At 44.2% G+C, this 13,631-nt stretch overlaps 1 protein-coding gene across 5 annotated transcripts in view; it reads right to left on the reverse strand.

Annotated features, from left to right (window-relative positions):
- ATXN7L1 (ataxin 7 like 1) overlaps positions 1-13,631 on the reverse strand; it is a 241,486-nt gene that overhangs the window by 227,139 nt on the left and 716 nt on the right. For 4 of the 5 annotated variants that reach the window (XM_081283610.1, XM_081283615.1, XM_081283614.1 and 1 more), the window contains 2 exons: positions 13,318-13,525; positions 12,744-12,812 (listed from right to left, as the gene is read on the reverse strand). In XM_081283610.1, the coding sequence (XP_081139736.1) occupies positions 12,744-12,812; positions 13,318-13,498 (250 nt within the window). In that variant the 5' untranslated portion in view covers positions 13,499-13,525. Of the gene's footprint in view, positions 1-12,743; positions 12,813-13,317; positions 13,526-13,631 lie in introns of those variants that run through there. The other variant, XM_081283611.1, reaches the window with a different exon arrangement.

The raw sequence follows: 13,631 nt of genomic DNA on the forward strand, positions 1-13,631 counted from the left end.
TCAAATATATATATATATATATATATTTAAGAAATATATGGCTATATACAAGTAGATGTGACCACGATATTATTATTTCAACTTTTTATGTGTGTGAAAAATGTTAACATTAACATTGAGTTGGAAGGGCTCCAAACACACAAGGGTGCAGGTGAGGACTGCCACTTAAAATTAAACAGGGGACTTCAGTATGCTCAAAGGTGTCTGTGACTCTGGGTCCCCATGATTGTTCTTATCTGCTGAATTTTCTGCAGACCTAGGAACCCATGGAGGATGCTGGGTTCATACCTAAGCTGAGCTGGGCTCTTTTGCAGTGTGGCTCCAACTATCCACCTGAATAGAACTTCAGGTCCTCTCAGCGGTTAGAATTTCAACACCCTTAAAATAGCAGGTGGTGAATCAAAGAAACTTGTAGGCCATCTTCAGACTGTTTTTAAGATGAAAATACAAAAGGGAGTCTTTTTTTCCAGTGGGTACAGTTTCAGTTTGCAAGATGAAAGAGTTCTGGAGCTTGGTTACGCAAATGAACTATACACTTAAAAATGGTTAAGATGGTAAATGTTATGCTATTTTAGCCAGTTTTATTTTTCTTTTTTTAAAAAAAGAAAAATACGGGGTAAAAATGGGAGTTCATAACCCACTTGAATCAAACTGTGAAATATGATATATTAAGAACTATGTAATGTTTTGAACGACCAACAATAAATAAATAAATAAATAAATAAAAAAGTGTGAAAGCACAAGCAATATCAAGAAACATGCCTGAAAAATAAATTTGATACTTAGTCAAACTGTAGCACTCTGCTGGTTCAAAGATAACTCAGGAAACACAAAGGGAAGATAAGGTCCCTCCTCCCTGAAGACTCAAACGCAGTTATGAAGACAAGACACAGGTGGACTGTGGCGGCTCAAGGAACTGTAAGATTTAGAATGCAAAAGGCACAGTGGGGACAGACTGCAGCACAAGGTCCAAGAGCAGATCCTCAGGTTGTGCGGCCTGAGAGGTGGGAAGGAATCCCTGGAGTATGGGCTGGGCCCTGCAGAACAAGGGACGTAGGGTGAAGGGAGAAGGCCCTGGAGGCAGAGGGCAGAGGGAGAGAGGGAAGGAACACGACCAGGCCATCTGTGGGGGACAGTCCACCTGCCAGGATGTGAAGGGATGAGGTGCTGAGACCTGAAGGGCTGCACTAACTATGGTTGACCAGGAAGTGAAGGAGGATGTTCATTTACAGAACAAGCTAATAAATGTGACTTTCTGGAAGATTAATTTTGAAATGATGTGCAAGGAAGGCAGAGACAGGGAGACCAATGAAATGGCTTGCACACAAGCCCAGCTAGGCCAGGAGGCGGTGGCAGGCGATGCCGGGAAGTGGAAGGGAGTGGGAGAACTACAAGAAACTGCCTTAAGATGGTGGAGGGCTTTCTCAAGAGAGTGGAGAAGGAAAAACACACAGGCTTTGCCCTGGCACTTGGGCTAGGGAGTATGGGGTGCATACAGACACCCATGAGGATGTCTCCAGTACAACCTTCAGAGAGGGCAGAGAGCTCTCTGTAAGGAGAGGTCAGGACTGGGAATCGCCACAGAGGGAATGGCTAGGTGTGAGTAAGCAGCAGGTGTCCTCAGACAAGGGGAGAGGGAGGACACGAGAAGCTGGCTGAACAGGCAGAGAAGTAGATGCTACTAAAACTTTCCTAAAGGAAACACAGTGTTCATAAAGATCTAAGGCTGTCTTCTGTTTAAAGAGATATCCAGTAGCCCCATTTGGAAAGCGGAGAGCCCTCCATCTGCTTAAGCCTGATTATTTTATGTTGGGCTCGTCTTTGCCTTTAAGTCTTTTGTCTCATCCATGGAAAGTGGCAGCACTCAGTTGCATTCGAGTTCTCTGTGGGTCCCTCCCTGCGTCTACAAAAGATGGAGGGGGGGGGCATGGGGGAGGGGGAAGGGAAACTCATAAGGACAGGGCCTGAGTCTGGGAACACAGCTAATAGGGTTCTTGTTTGTGAGTCGGCCATCTGGAACCAACTTTACCCAAAAGTGACCAGCGCCACTTTCCCAATGTCTCATTTTCTTCCTGCTAGTCTGGGGCAGGAAGAATCAAATCAGCAGCCAGCAGGCGTCACCTGAAACCCCACACAGAGGAAGTGACTAAGTAGGAGAGAGGAAGAATGAAGAGGGAACACATGTCAAAGAGTCCCCTAGTCTCCGAACATGAGGGGGAGCAGGGAGGAAACACCAGCTTTTTTGGGACCAGCAAGGCCATCACATATAAAATGCTCAAGTGGCCTGGTTAATGAAGAGCAGGTGAAACCCAGAGTCACAGAGCTGATCACTGCCACATCTCCCCATCCTCGTGTGGGAGACACATTCTGTGTGTTTCTCAGCCACTCTAAAGAATTTTCTTTATCACTACCCCTCAGAGCCAGTGACAACTAGGGCATGCTGTGGCTGAAGAAGGCAAAGGACTTTCACACCCACTTAACAGGCATATCACCATCAAAAGGACACCTTGAACGTGGTGGGTATTGAAAAGCTATCTCCACTCCATCATCCAAAGGAGAGTGCACCCTTCATGAAAATACTAACAATCCTAACACCAAGAGGCAAACTGAACAGCAGCCTAGAAGATGTTCAAAAGGGGGAAAAAAGAGAGAAATCACCACTGTAGATAGATGTCCCTGGAGTTGCCTGGCAACCATCTTTGCTAACACCTTCTTCCAAAAAGGAACAGTTTGCATCAGCTCCTGTGATTTCCCTGAGGCCAGCACTCTGGCCACAGAGGCCCCAAAGCTGGGACCCTGGGATAAGAAAGCCTTTCATTGACAGGGCCACCCAGGGCCCCCTCAGCTGGTCACGGGCTCACACGGGAAAGACAGCTGCTCCATCTGCACTATTCTGCTTACAGGACATGCTCTCCTAAGCAGGGCTGGGCTGGATGAGGCAAGCCAGGTGCTCAGGTGCAACATTTAAGGTTGCATGTGAGTGCCTCCTTAAGCATGTGTTTTAGGTGCCTGTTTGCTTCATCTTAGTCTGAATCTCACTTCCCAGGATGACAGACATTATATGATACTGTGATTGGAGTGCAGCCTCTGGAATGACCCTGCCTCTGGGTTCAAATTCTGGCTCTGCTACTTTCCAGTTATATCACCTTAAGTTAATCACTTCACCTCTCTGAGCTTCAGCTTCCTAATCTCTAAAGTGGGATTTGTGTCACAGGGTGCTCATAAGGGCTGAATGAGAAAAAACACATTTAGCCTGTGCCTGGTACTAGCCAATGCCCAATGAATGGCAGCTAGGATTGTTATTTAAAACACACACACACACACACACACACACACACACACACACACACACTGTTCCCTGAGAACCCCTCGACCTGGACCTATGCAAGCAGAATCTCTGCAAGCAAGCCTGGCATCTTTGTATCCAAAAGCTTCCCCAGGGATTCAGGGTGGGCAGGGTTGACAGCCACTTCTCCAATCAGCGAGCAAATTTCAACATTCAGTTACCACAGTCCCCGGAGCAGCCAGTTTGAAATGTGAGTCCCTGGTTCCTGTGCTTCACTCTGTCAGTAGTTCTGGGTCAGCATGACCGCAACCTAGGGGCTGGGATTCCAAGTGCCTAGGGAATACCCTGGGGTCCCAGAATAAACACTTTGTAAGACAGTTTCACTCTTGGAAAAAAAAATACAGGGACCCAGGTTCAACTCCTTTTGCTTTTGTTCCTGGGATCCTTATAGAACCATGGACGTAAAAGATAAGTGACCCTGGGCACACTCCTGGAGCAGCTGGGACACAGTCTGTCCCTCGGAAAGTGACAGCTCTGGTATAGCAAAGAAGATCCAAGTGCCTCATAAAAAATAACAATTATCATAACAAAAGCTTATATCATTGAGTGCCTACTGTATGCCAGAAGTAACTCATTTATTTTTACAACTCGGAGAGAGACTGTCATCCCTATTCTGAAAATAAGGAAATTAAGGCTGAATTTAAGACACAGCCAGGAAGTGGCAGAGTCAAGATTTAAATATTGCTTCATGAATCTCTCCATTCTGCAATGCCGATGAACTTTGTGTGTGTGTGTAGTAAAATACACATAACATTTACCATCTTCGCCCTTTTTAAGTGCACAGTTCTGTGGCATTACATACATTCACAATGCTGTCCAGCTGTCACTAACATCCATCTCCACAACTTTTTCAGCTTCTTTAACTGAAAGTGTGTCCACTAAATATTAATTCCCCATCTCCCTCCCCATTCCAGCCCTGGCATCTACCATTCTACTCTCTTTGAATGTGACTCTTCTAGGAACCTCATTTACGTGGACTCAGGCAGTATCTGTCCTTTTGCAGCCAGCACACTTTAAAAAAAAAAAAGAGCTGGATATCACCCTGATCTGACATGACCAAACTGGGAACAGGGTCTCAACTGATGAGCATACCCTGCAATGCTGGACTGACCTGGTCAGAGCCACCACACTGGATGTCCTGTCTCCCCACCCCAGCTCAGGTGTGGGGGTGTGTTGGTGTATTGCAGCAGGTCACACTGCTCCTGGCTGAGGGTGTCCTTGCACTTAATGTTCACAGATTCACAACTGGCTTCACAGAAGCGGGGAGACTGATAACTGCTTCTGTTGTTCAAAGAGCCCACCATTGACTCATTTTTATCTTCCCCATTACAGTGACCTGATGCCACTTCATCCTGTCCTGAGGAGACTGGATGAACTGTTTTATTTGGTTTCCTTTTTCTCCTTAAGCAACCTGTCCCTTAAAATCAACAAGTAGAATTGTGTTATGAAACCACAAGGATAAAGTATCTCCATAAAAACAAATGCTTTGTCCCCAGTGGGATTCCAGCTTTACCTATGGGCCACTGGGTGAGCCAGGTCTGACCTCTGAATGTGTAGGATCCCAGGCCTTAGCCTCAGACGGCTCGAAGGAAGTATCTTCCAGAACTCTCATCATGAGCTCAAATGCCTTAGGGTCCAAATGCAGGTCCCTTTGGCAGAAGTGGCCAGTCTTGCCACAGAAGACAGAAAGAGAAAGCCAGCCAAACAGCACTAGCTGGAAGCCCGACATGGGCAGAACACTGTGCCGAGTTTTAGAAGACAGGCACAGAAGTCGGTTCTTGCCATTCTGTTTCTACAGTATTTGAAAAAAAAAAATCCAACCCACTGGCTAACACTCTCCCAATCCAATCTATGTTTGATTACTGTCATTACTGAATGATCATTGTTCCCAGATGTGAACGCTGAGCCTCTTCAGGGGGTGGAGTCCTTGGATAGGAGGTATTTGACTAGGATGGGGTCTCCCTGTGTTGGCTAGTACCATTTTGTGTCCACTTCAGGACACCACAAATGAAACAAAACGTCATAAAGTGAAAGGTTACTCAGAGGACATAAATGCAAGCTACACAGAAAAGCACGCAGAAATGAATCTGCTTCTCTTCTCTAAATCAGTTCTGTAGCAGAAACAACAGGCTCCTGAGAGCCACGGCTGAAGAGTCAGCGAGGCCCCCCAGTCCTAAATAATACCGTACACCATGTGGCACAAACCAGAGGCCCTCTGAAGCGGACCTTCTTCCCTGTCCTTCCTATTTTCCAGTCCTTAACATGGAAGTCTTGAAGCCAGCTGCTTGCTCTCAGCCATGTGCATCCCCATTTCAGACATATCCCATGGGTAATCAAACTGCAGAGGATGCCAGTGGTTCTTCCAGCCTGACTTTCAATATAAACTGAAATCTTTAATTCTTCACCATGGTGCTTCTGACATCAGGCACCGGCAGATAATAAATGCCATCATTATCAGAATTGGCGCTCTGGGGTCTCCTCTCCCCACAGTGAGAGAGGGTTGGGCCACCCAGAATGAGAACTTGCATCTCCCCACGGTCGCCACTGACTACAGAGGGCACCAAAGCTTTGGAGCAGTGGTCTTGTAAACCTTTGGAGGAGAGTTCCTGGAGGCCCTTTGGAACCTCCCAAGTGTAGCCCAGCACCAGTTACAGTACAGGCACAGTCCACAGTGCTGAGCAGTTGCTGAGGCTGACTTATAGACAACTTATCTAGGCTGTAAAACCGAGACATGCCGTTAGTGGAATATTCCTTTATTTTTCTCTATTTTCCAGCTTCACCAGTGATTCTCTACCAGGGTGAGACTAGAGGACATTTGGCAATATCTGTAGATGTTTTTGGTTGTCCAAACTTGGAGGGGAGGAAGGAGTCACTACTGGAACCTAGTGGGTAGAAGATGCGGCTCAACACCCTACAATACACAGGATAGTCCCCTCCAAAAAGAAGTCACTGATTTGAAATGTCAGTAGTGCCACTATTCTGTTATCTTCACTCTAACAACAGACTTTTTAGTTTCTAGAACATTCTGTATTCTCTTGCACTTTGAGCCTCCACACACATTGTTTCCTCTAACTCCACCCCGCCCCACACATGGGTACCTTCCATTCCTCTTCCAGCCTTTCACTTAAATAAAACAAAATTTCTCCAGGGAGGGCTTTATTGAGTCCCTAACCTAAACTGGGTCCTCTTGCCATGCTCTTCAACAGCACCCCAAGTTTCCCTTTCAGAGCACTGATCCCAGTCACCATGACTTTTTAAAACTCTGCTTTTGCTGTTAGGAGGGAAGCTCCCTGAGGGCAGGATGTACCTTCCACTGCTGTGTCCCATGCCTAGCACAGTGAGCTCTCTCCCATTGGGCCAGCTCACTCCACACAGGAAGAAGCCAAGAAGACAATATAGAGTGTATTTAAAATTTAGCCAGACACCCAGAGGCTTAGTACATGCAAGGCACCAAAAAGAGAATGTGGCAACTCCTTATGAACCAACCTGGACAGCTCTCTAAGATGAATGGAAATGGCAGGATACTAGACAGTCCTTACAGCTTTCCATCATTCATGTAGGAACAAGACAAAATTATACACGTATTTACTCAAATGCACACAATACTTTTGGGAGAATACACGAGCTAATGGGGTCAGGGTAAAGAGACTTACTTCCCACAGTAACTCTACCCCTTTGAATGTTATAATATGAACACTACTTTTTTAAATGCAGCTCTAATGAATGTATGTAACAATCTTTATCTGCAGAGGTAAAATTTTATTCTCAGAGAATGAATGACACATGCTGAGATCCTGGCACAGTCCAACTTGTATTGAAGGCAATGCTGTGTACACAGAGTGCCCACCCTAACTTCCTGTTCTGAAAGGACCTAGAGCCACATTTTCTCCACATGGGAACACAGACACATGGAAATACTTGTGTGTATAAAGAGACTCATTTCAGAAGCTTTGTATTTTTTTCAAACTAGATGGTGGGACTGTCCTTTCTCAGCTTTGCTTGCCCTCTACTCCACCAGTTGGATGTGACCGTAAAGCTTATTCATTTGCCAAGCCCTTATTTTGGGCTCCTTTTCATCTTTCCTCCCTACCACCTTTAACTCTCCCCATCTCTCCTTTCCCTCCATCCCAATCCCAGAGCAAGAGAAGAGAGATGATAATGACATGCTAAAGTGGACAAATGTTGACACCCAAGCAAAAGGGGAGGAAGGAAGGCTCAATGCAGGATGAAGGTGAAACTAATGGTGGAAATGAGGTGGATCTGTGTCGTCCCTGTCTTCCCATCTCTTGTTAACATAGATACAGAATTGTCTGTATAATGATAAAGGGAAGCTGGATGCAGCTTCCCATAAGTCTCCACAGCTCGCCCCTGGCTTTCCCTGGCTCAGGGAACACTTCCATCTTACCAGGTCAGCTGCTACTTTTCCTCCAATTTGCTCCCATCTAGCCATAACTACAGGATCCTAAACCTGAACAGAACATGTTCCCATGTTTCCTGCTCCCTCCTGTACTCCAGCCCAATTCCACCAGCCTCTCAGGAGAACAGCAAACTTATAGTCACAGTAAGATCTTACGGGTCCAGCAGCACAGTTTTCAATTGGAAGCATGGCACTAGTTTAATTGCATCAACCCAAAACATGTGGGAACACTAAAATGCAGACAAATGCCCAGAGTCACAAGCGTGGGCTTCCAAAACACCCAAACAAAGATCTACTGAGGTTATACTTTTCTCAGTGATAAAACAACTTATACTCATTAAAAAGAAAAAAAGAAAAAAAATTTAAACCTCTCCATCCTTGGTGGGGGCGGGAGGGGGGGGAACTACGTAAACTCTTAAGTCATAAACCTTAAAATGCCTATTTTTTTTTTTTAGCTCTTGATAAAACTTTTCAATGACTGCTTATCAGTGGTACTCCATTAAAAATGTTGATATTGCTCTATAAATGAAGTCTCTTTTGTCTTCATCATAGATTAGTTAAAAACCTAAGTTAATTAGAATAATAATTTTCTAGAACTAGCTTCATTAATAAACGGTGATAATCATAATAATAAAAAGGATAAAAGCAAACATTCATTAAGCACATCCTATGTGTTAAGCCCTTTCATATCATCTCAATCCTCAAAACAACCTTGTTTTTATCTCATTTTGTAGCTGAAGACACTTAAGAGCCTGCTCCTTATTTATGAATTGGCTCCCTCCCCACCTCCATCCCTGCACCCAGTATTGGGGAGTGAACTCTACAACTGAGATATATTCCAAGCCCTTTTTGTTTTGGGGGCCAGGATCTCACTAAGTTGCCCAGGCTGCCCTCAAACTTTTGATTGTCCTGCCTGGGTTTTCCTCAAACTGGCATTCTTAAAAGAAAAAAAATTGGTATTTCTTAACTTAAGAAGGAACTGGCAATCTTAAAAGAAAAAAAAAAAAGTTCAGGTAAAGCAATTAGAAATTGGGAACATCTTTCTAAATCACCAAGGGCTTTTTTCCCAATTAGCTTGGGGGGTGGGGGGGGAGAAAGTCCTCAGGTAAATCCACCAAGTGGAGGAGAGAAACTTATTTTAAAAGGTCAGCATAGAAGAATGGCCTTCCTTGGAATATTCCATCATAAACACAGTCCCGTCCCTGTGGTATATTAGACTAATAAGGTTTCTGGGACCCCTGCTCCTAGGAAAGCTGACGGCTTGATTGATCTAAGCTGCCTGAGGCCAAGGCCCTGCTCACGAGGGGAGACACATTCCACTGGGTTTTGGACTCAAACCCTCACTTTTTTTAGAGCACTGAAGGCCACAGACCATTCACAACTATGTGCAGTAGACTATGCTTGTGTATGAGATGCAGTAATTTTTGCCACCAAGAAGTAAAAAACTGAGAAAATATACCCAATTATTCTTTATACTTCTGAAGGAGTTTCAGGTATTTTAAATGGGAGGGCTTATTTTACCTACTTTATTTTAAAGTTTACTTAGAAACAGCTTGTCTGCTATAATTGCATCTCAAAGGCAGGTACATTCAATGGAGAAGCTCAGGTTCAGAGGTCTCAGAGGAACCGTGGAGGACATTTAGTCCCACCCTCTTACTTTACAGAGGAGAGAATAAGCTCAGAGAAGGAAATGTCCCCTTGGGCATATATCAGAACTCAGGAAGCTAACTCTGAGTGTTCTCTTTTTCTCTCTCCTTCTCTCTTACCTCCCAGGCTGCTCTGGAGAGAACCCTATATAAGCACATCCAAGTATGGAATTAGTGACAACTTCTGCACCCAGGTGATGACCTGGCAAGGTTCAAACATGTGCAGAATTCCGCTTGACCATCATTTTAGCTAACTTTGGATGAAATAATAACTTTGATGTGAAGACTTTATTATAGAGATTTCAAAGCATTCTGTTAACATTCCCTATCCGATAAAGGTGGGGAATTGAAACAAAGGAAGGTTAAAGGGACATGGGATGGGAAAGGAACTATATTACAATAACCACGTTATTTGAAAAGTCTGCAAATGCTTGCTATGTCTTCCAAAACTGTGGCCAGACAGGCAGAAAGCAAAATGATTCTTATTTCACATTTCCAGCCTAACTTCCCTTCCTGAGCTTACATATTAAAAAAAAAAAAATCGCATCACACCATTGTTCATGGCAACATTATTCATAATAGCCAAAAGGTGGAAACAACCCAAATGTCTATCAACAGACGAGTGGATTTTAAAAAAAAAATGTAGTATATACACAATGGAAACAGTCTGAAAAAGGAATGAAGTACTGATACTTACTACAACACAGATGAACCTTGAAAATACTATGCTAAGTGAAAGAAGCAGACACAAGAGGGCAATTACAGTATGCTTTCACTTACATGAGGTCTCTAGAATGGGCAACTTCATAGAGATAGAAAGTAGAAAGCAGATACCAGGATTAAAGGGAAGGGGGAAATAGGAAATTATTGTTTAATGGGTACAGAATTTCTGGTTAAGATGGTGAAAAACTTGCAAAATGGATAGTGGTGCTCATTGTACAATCCTATGCACGTACTCACTGACACTGAACTGTATACTCAGAAATAGTTGAAATGGTACATTTTGTTATATATATTTTATCCTAAAAATCATATCCCTTTGTTTCTCAGTTGTAATTCCTAAACTTTATTTTATTCATTAATTGCCATTAAAGCCCAAATGTCTTCTCAAGACCTGCTAGCTGCCAATAGCATCATGGTCAATCTATGTGTTTATGTATGGACAGAGTCACAGACTGGCCATTTTGTGTCCTGCAGAGACCCATCCACAAACACGTGTCCAGTCCAAGAACTGCCATAGGATAACTGCAACAAGTTGGTCCATGGCAAGTCATGCAGCCAGGGTTACTGGAGATCCAGGCCTCCAAACACCCTGACATAGAGTATCAGATCAACCCTTACATTCTTCATGGCAATGGTGGTAGTGGGAGGGATATGTATTTAGTATATATATATATATATATATATATATTTATCTACAAAGAAAACTGTGTGTATAGATCAGAAAGACCATCAGGAAATACTCACCCAAATCTGCCCATGAACAAAGAGATCAAGCCTGTGCATGGCTATTTTGGTGAAGTCAGCAATTGTATGTTGCACCGAACAGTGGGTGTCCATAATGCAAATGCATATAATTAGGAGTTAAGTCTTTGTACCTTTACAGGACAAAGGACACAATAAGCAGGATATACCCTTTGTGACTTCTGAGGAAAGGAGAGCTTTTCATTTTTCCTTAAAAGAATCCATTTCTCATGAGGCAAAGAAATCTGAGAACAAGAATCTTTTGAAATAGAAGTGGGGGGAAGGAGGGAAAAGAACATGAATTTTGTACATTATAGTCATAATCCATCACCCAGACCTGAGAAGTGCCAATCCTGTGCCATACCATGACCTCTACTCAACTTTAATTTAAAGGTTTTCACAACCTCATCATCTTTCGTGGAAACCTTGCCAGTGGTCTGATAACTCAGTCCTGGAAGCTTTTAAAGACTTCAAGAGTTTGTGAAGAAAACAATCTCTAGGGATTCTTTCCATTGGCAACACACATGGACATTTAGCACAAATAAGCTGCCACTTGTAAGATGTCCACTTAACATCATTCCCTCGTGCATCCTAAACACACATGTCAAGATCACACTAAGATATTTAGAGGCAAACATCTTTAGAATAATGTTTTGTTCCCAAAGTGCTTAATTAGCAGAAACACTGCTAGAGAGCTGTCCTTGAATATGCATGCATTTTAACCTCCATGTTATTTTTTCTGAAGCACAAAATTTCCTCTCACTGGATGGTCAGGAAGTGATTGGGAACAGAAAACCAACTGTCTTGGGTGTCAATCTGCAAAATGAGTTCCATTTTTCTAAGCAGGTTTCAATTGCCTTTTAGGGTGATGTTCCCTTTCATGAACGGTACCATTTTGGAGTTTAATGGCCTTTTCTCCATTCATTTTGGATGAGAGATGCTCCTATGGCCTAGTTATGTCTGAACTTTTAAAACACCTTTCCCCACCAACCTCTTCTGCCCCTTTGCACGCCCACCCCCATTATAGTCAATTATGTTTACAACACTTTAGTTAGCGCATTACAATTCACATTAATCCATCCACTTCTTCAGCAATGTTACCTTTGAAGTTGTTCCATTTGAAGCCCATAGGCCAGAGTTACACATGGTAGGCTTGCAAACCAGGATATGATTTATTTATGACAACCATGTGTGTTTGATGCCCAGCTCCAGCACACTTTACTTCGCTCACATGTCTCAGTCTGAGATGACCTATCTACTCATTGTGTTCCATTTCAGGTGCCATATTTCCATGCTGTGAAAACAGATGGGGGACCAACTTGGTGGGGAGTGCTGCCCATACAGATGCCCCTAACACTGGTCACTATGTAACAATCTGTGATGGAACACAAAGTGGGCCAAATGTCACTTGCTGCAAAGGTTTACCGTGTACAATGATTTTTCAGTGGAGAAGAGGTTACCGGAATGACTGACCATGTGGGGTTCATTAAAACTGTTGTGCATTTTACCCACAAGGAAGGCTGGAATGCTTGTGAAGGAAGCCCCACTTCTCATTTCAGGGATTTTGACCCCCCACCATTTGGCAATGATGCTCCAAAGGAGAATGGTAGATATGCATCAGAAGGTGCAAACGTGGACTTCAACTGAAGTGCAGCAAACTTCTGCCTTCCACAGTCTCCCCCCCCCTGTGCCCCCCAGTTGTATTTATACTTTGAAAGAAGTTAAGATGAAGCAGTAGTCACCTGGGCGTGCTCAATTTTTGACAAGCCTTAGTCACTCTGTACCCAGCAGAACAATTCACATTATATTCCAAATCCTGTGAAGATTCTGCCACACATGCTAACACTAAAATGCCAGTAGCTCCACTTACCTTCTTTATTAAGCCTCATAACCTCCCTGCTTTTTCCACCCTCTTTTCCAGCCTCTTCTAAATCTACATCTGCAGATGAAAAAGAAAAGGAAAAAAGAAAATGAGGAAAAAAAGGGGGGGGAAAGCCAAAGTCAAGGGGGGAGGGAGAGTGTTTATTTGCAAACAGATCGATATAAATACTGTATATGAAAATCTTTCAAAAATTGACAATGCAACATTTTCTCCCAAGTCTGGGTTTCCATCTACCTGGCCCAGATAGGTACCAAAAAAACTATGCAAGCAGCAACAGAGTAGCCTTTTAAACAGATAACACCGTGGGGCTGCGAAAGCCCACCCCGCGGGCTGCCACGGGGAGCGGGGCACAGACAGACAGACAGACAGCCCTGGCAGCCGGGCCTCTCTCTGTGCACTGATGATCTGTCTCTGTGTGTATTTATTTAGAGAGAGAGGGAGAAGCATGGAGGACACCAGGGGCCACTCTCTCTCTCACACACACACACTTTTTCCCAGTGGCTCTAGGTGAATGGAAAGGTTACAGGATAATAAAAGGAGGAGGAGGCGGTGGGGTTCTTACTGTCGGAGCAGTGTAATTTGGCGGCGTCGATCCAGGAGGACCAGGGTTTGCCCAGAAACGCCTCCGGACTGGGCACTTTGCGATCCAGTGTCGCCATTGCTCTTCCTTCTTGTTGCTTTTTCCCTGTTCCTTCGGCAGCAGCAGCCGAGAGACACGGGATTCGAGAACGCTCCGACGTCATCTTCGGAACGTTCCGACATTGAGTGTTCTGAAAGGGGGAGGGAGGGAGGGATGGGAGGAGGGAGGCGGAGGTGGAGGAGGAGAGAGGAGGAGGGGCCGGCGCTCAGGAGCCCGGGCCGGGCTCGGCTCTGCTC

This window comes from Spermophilus citellus, assembly GCF_964194105.1.
Source record: "Spermophilus citellus genome assembly, chromosome: 3".
NCBI classification, from domain to species: domain Eukaryota; kingdom Metazoa; phylum Chordata; class Mammalia; order Rodentia; family Sciuridae; genus Spermophilus; species Spermophilus citellus.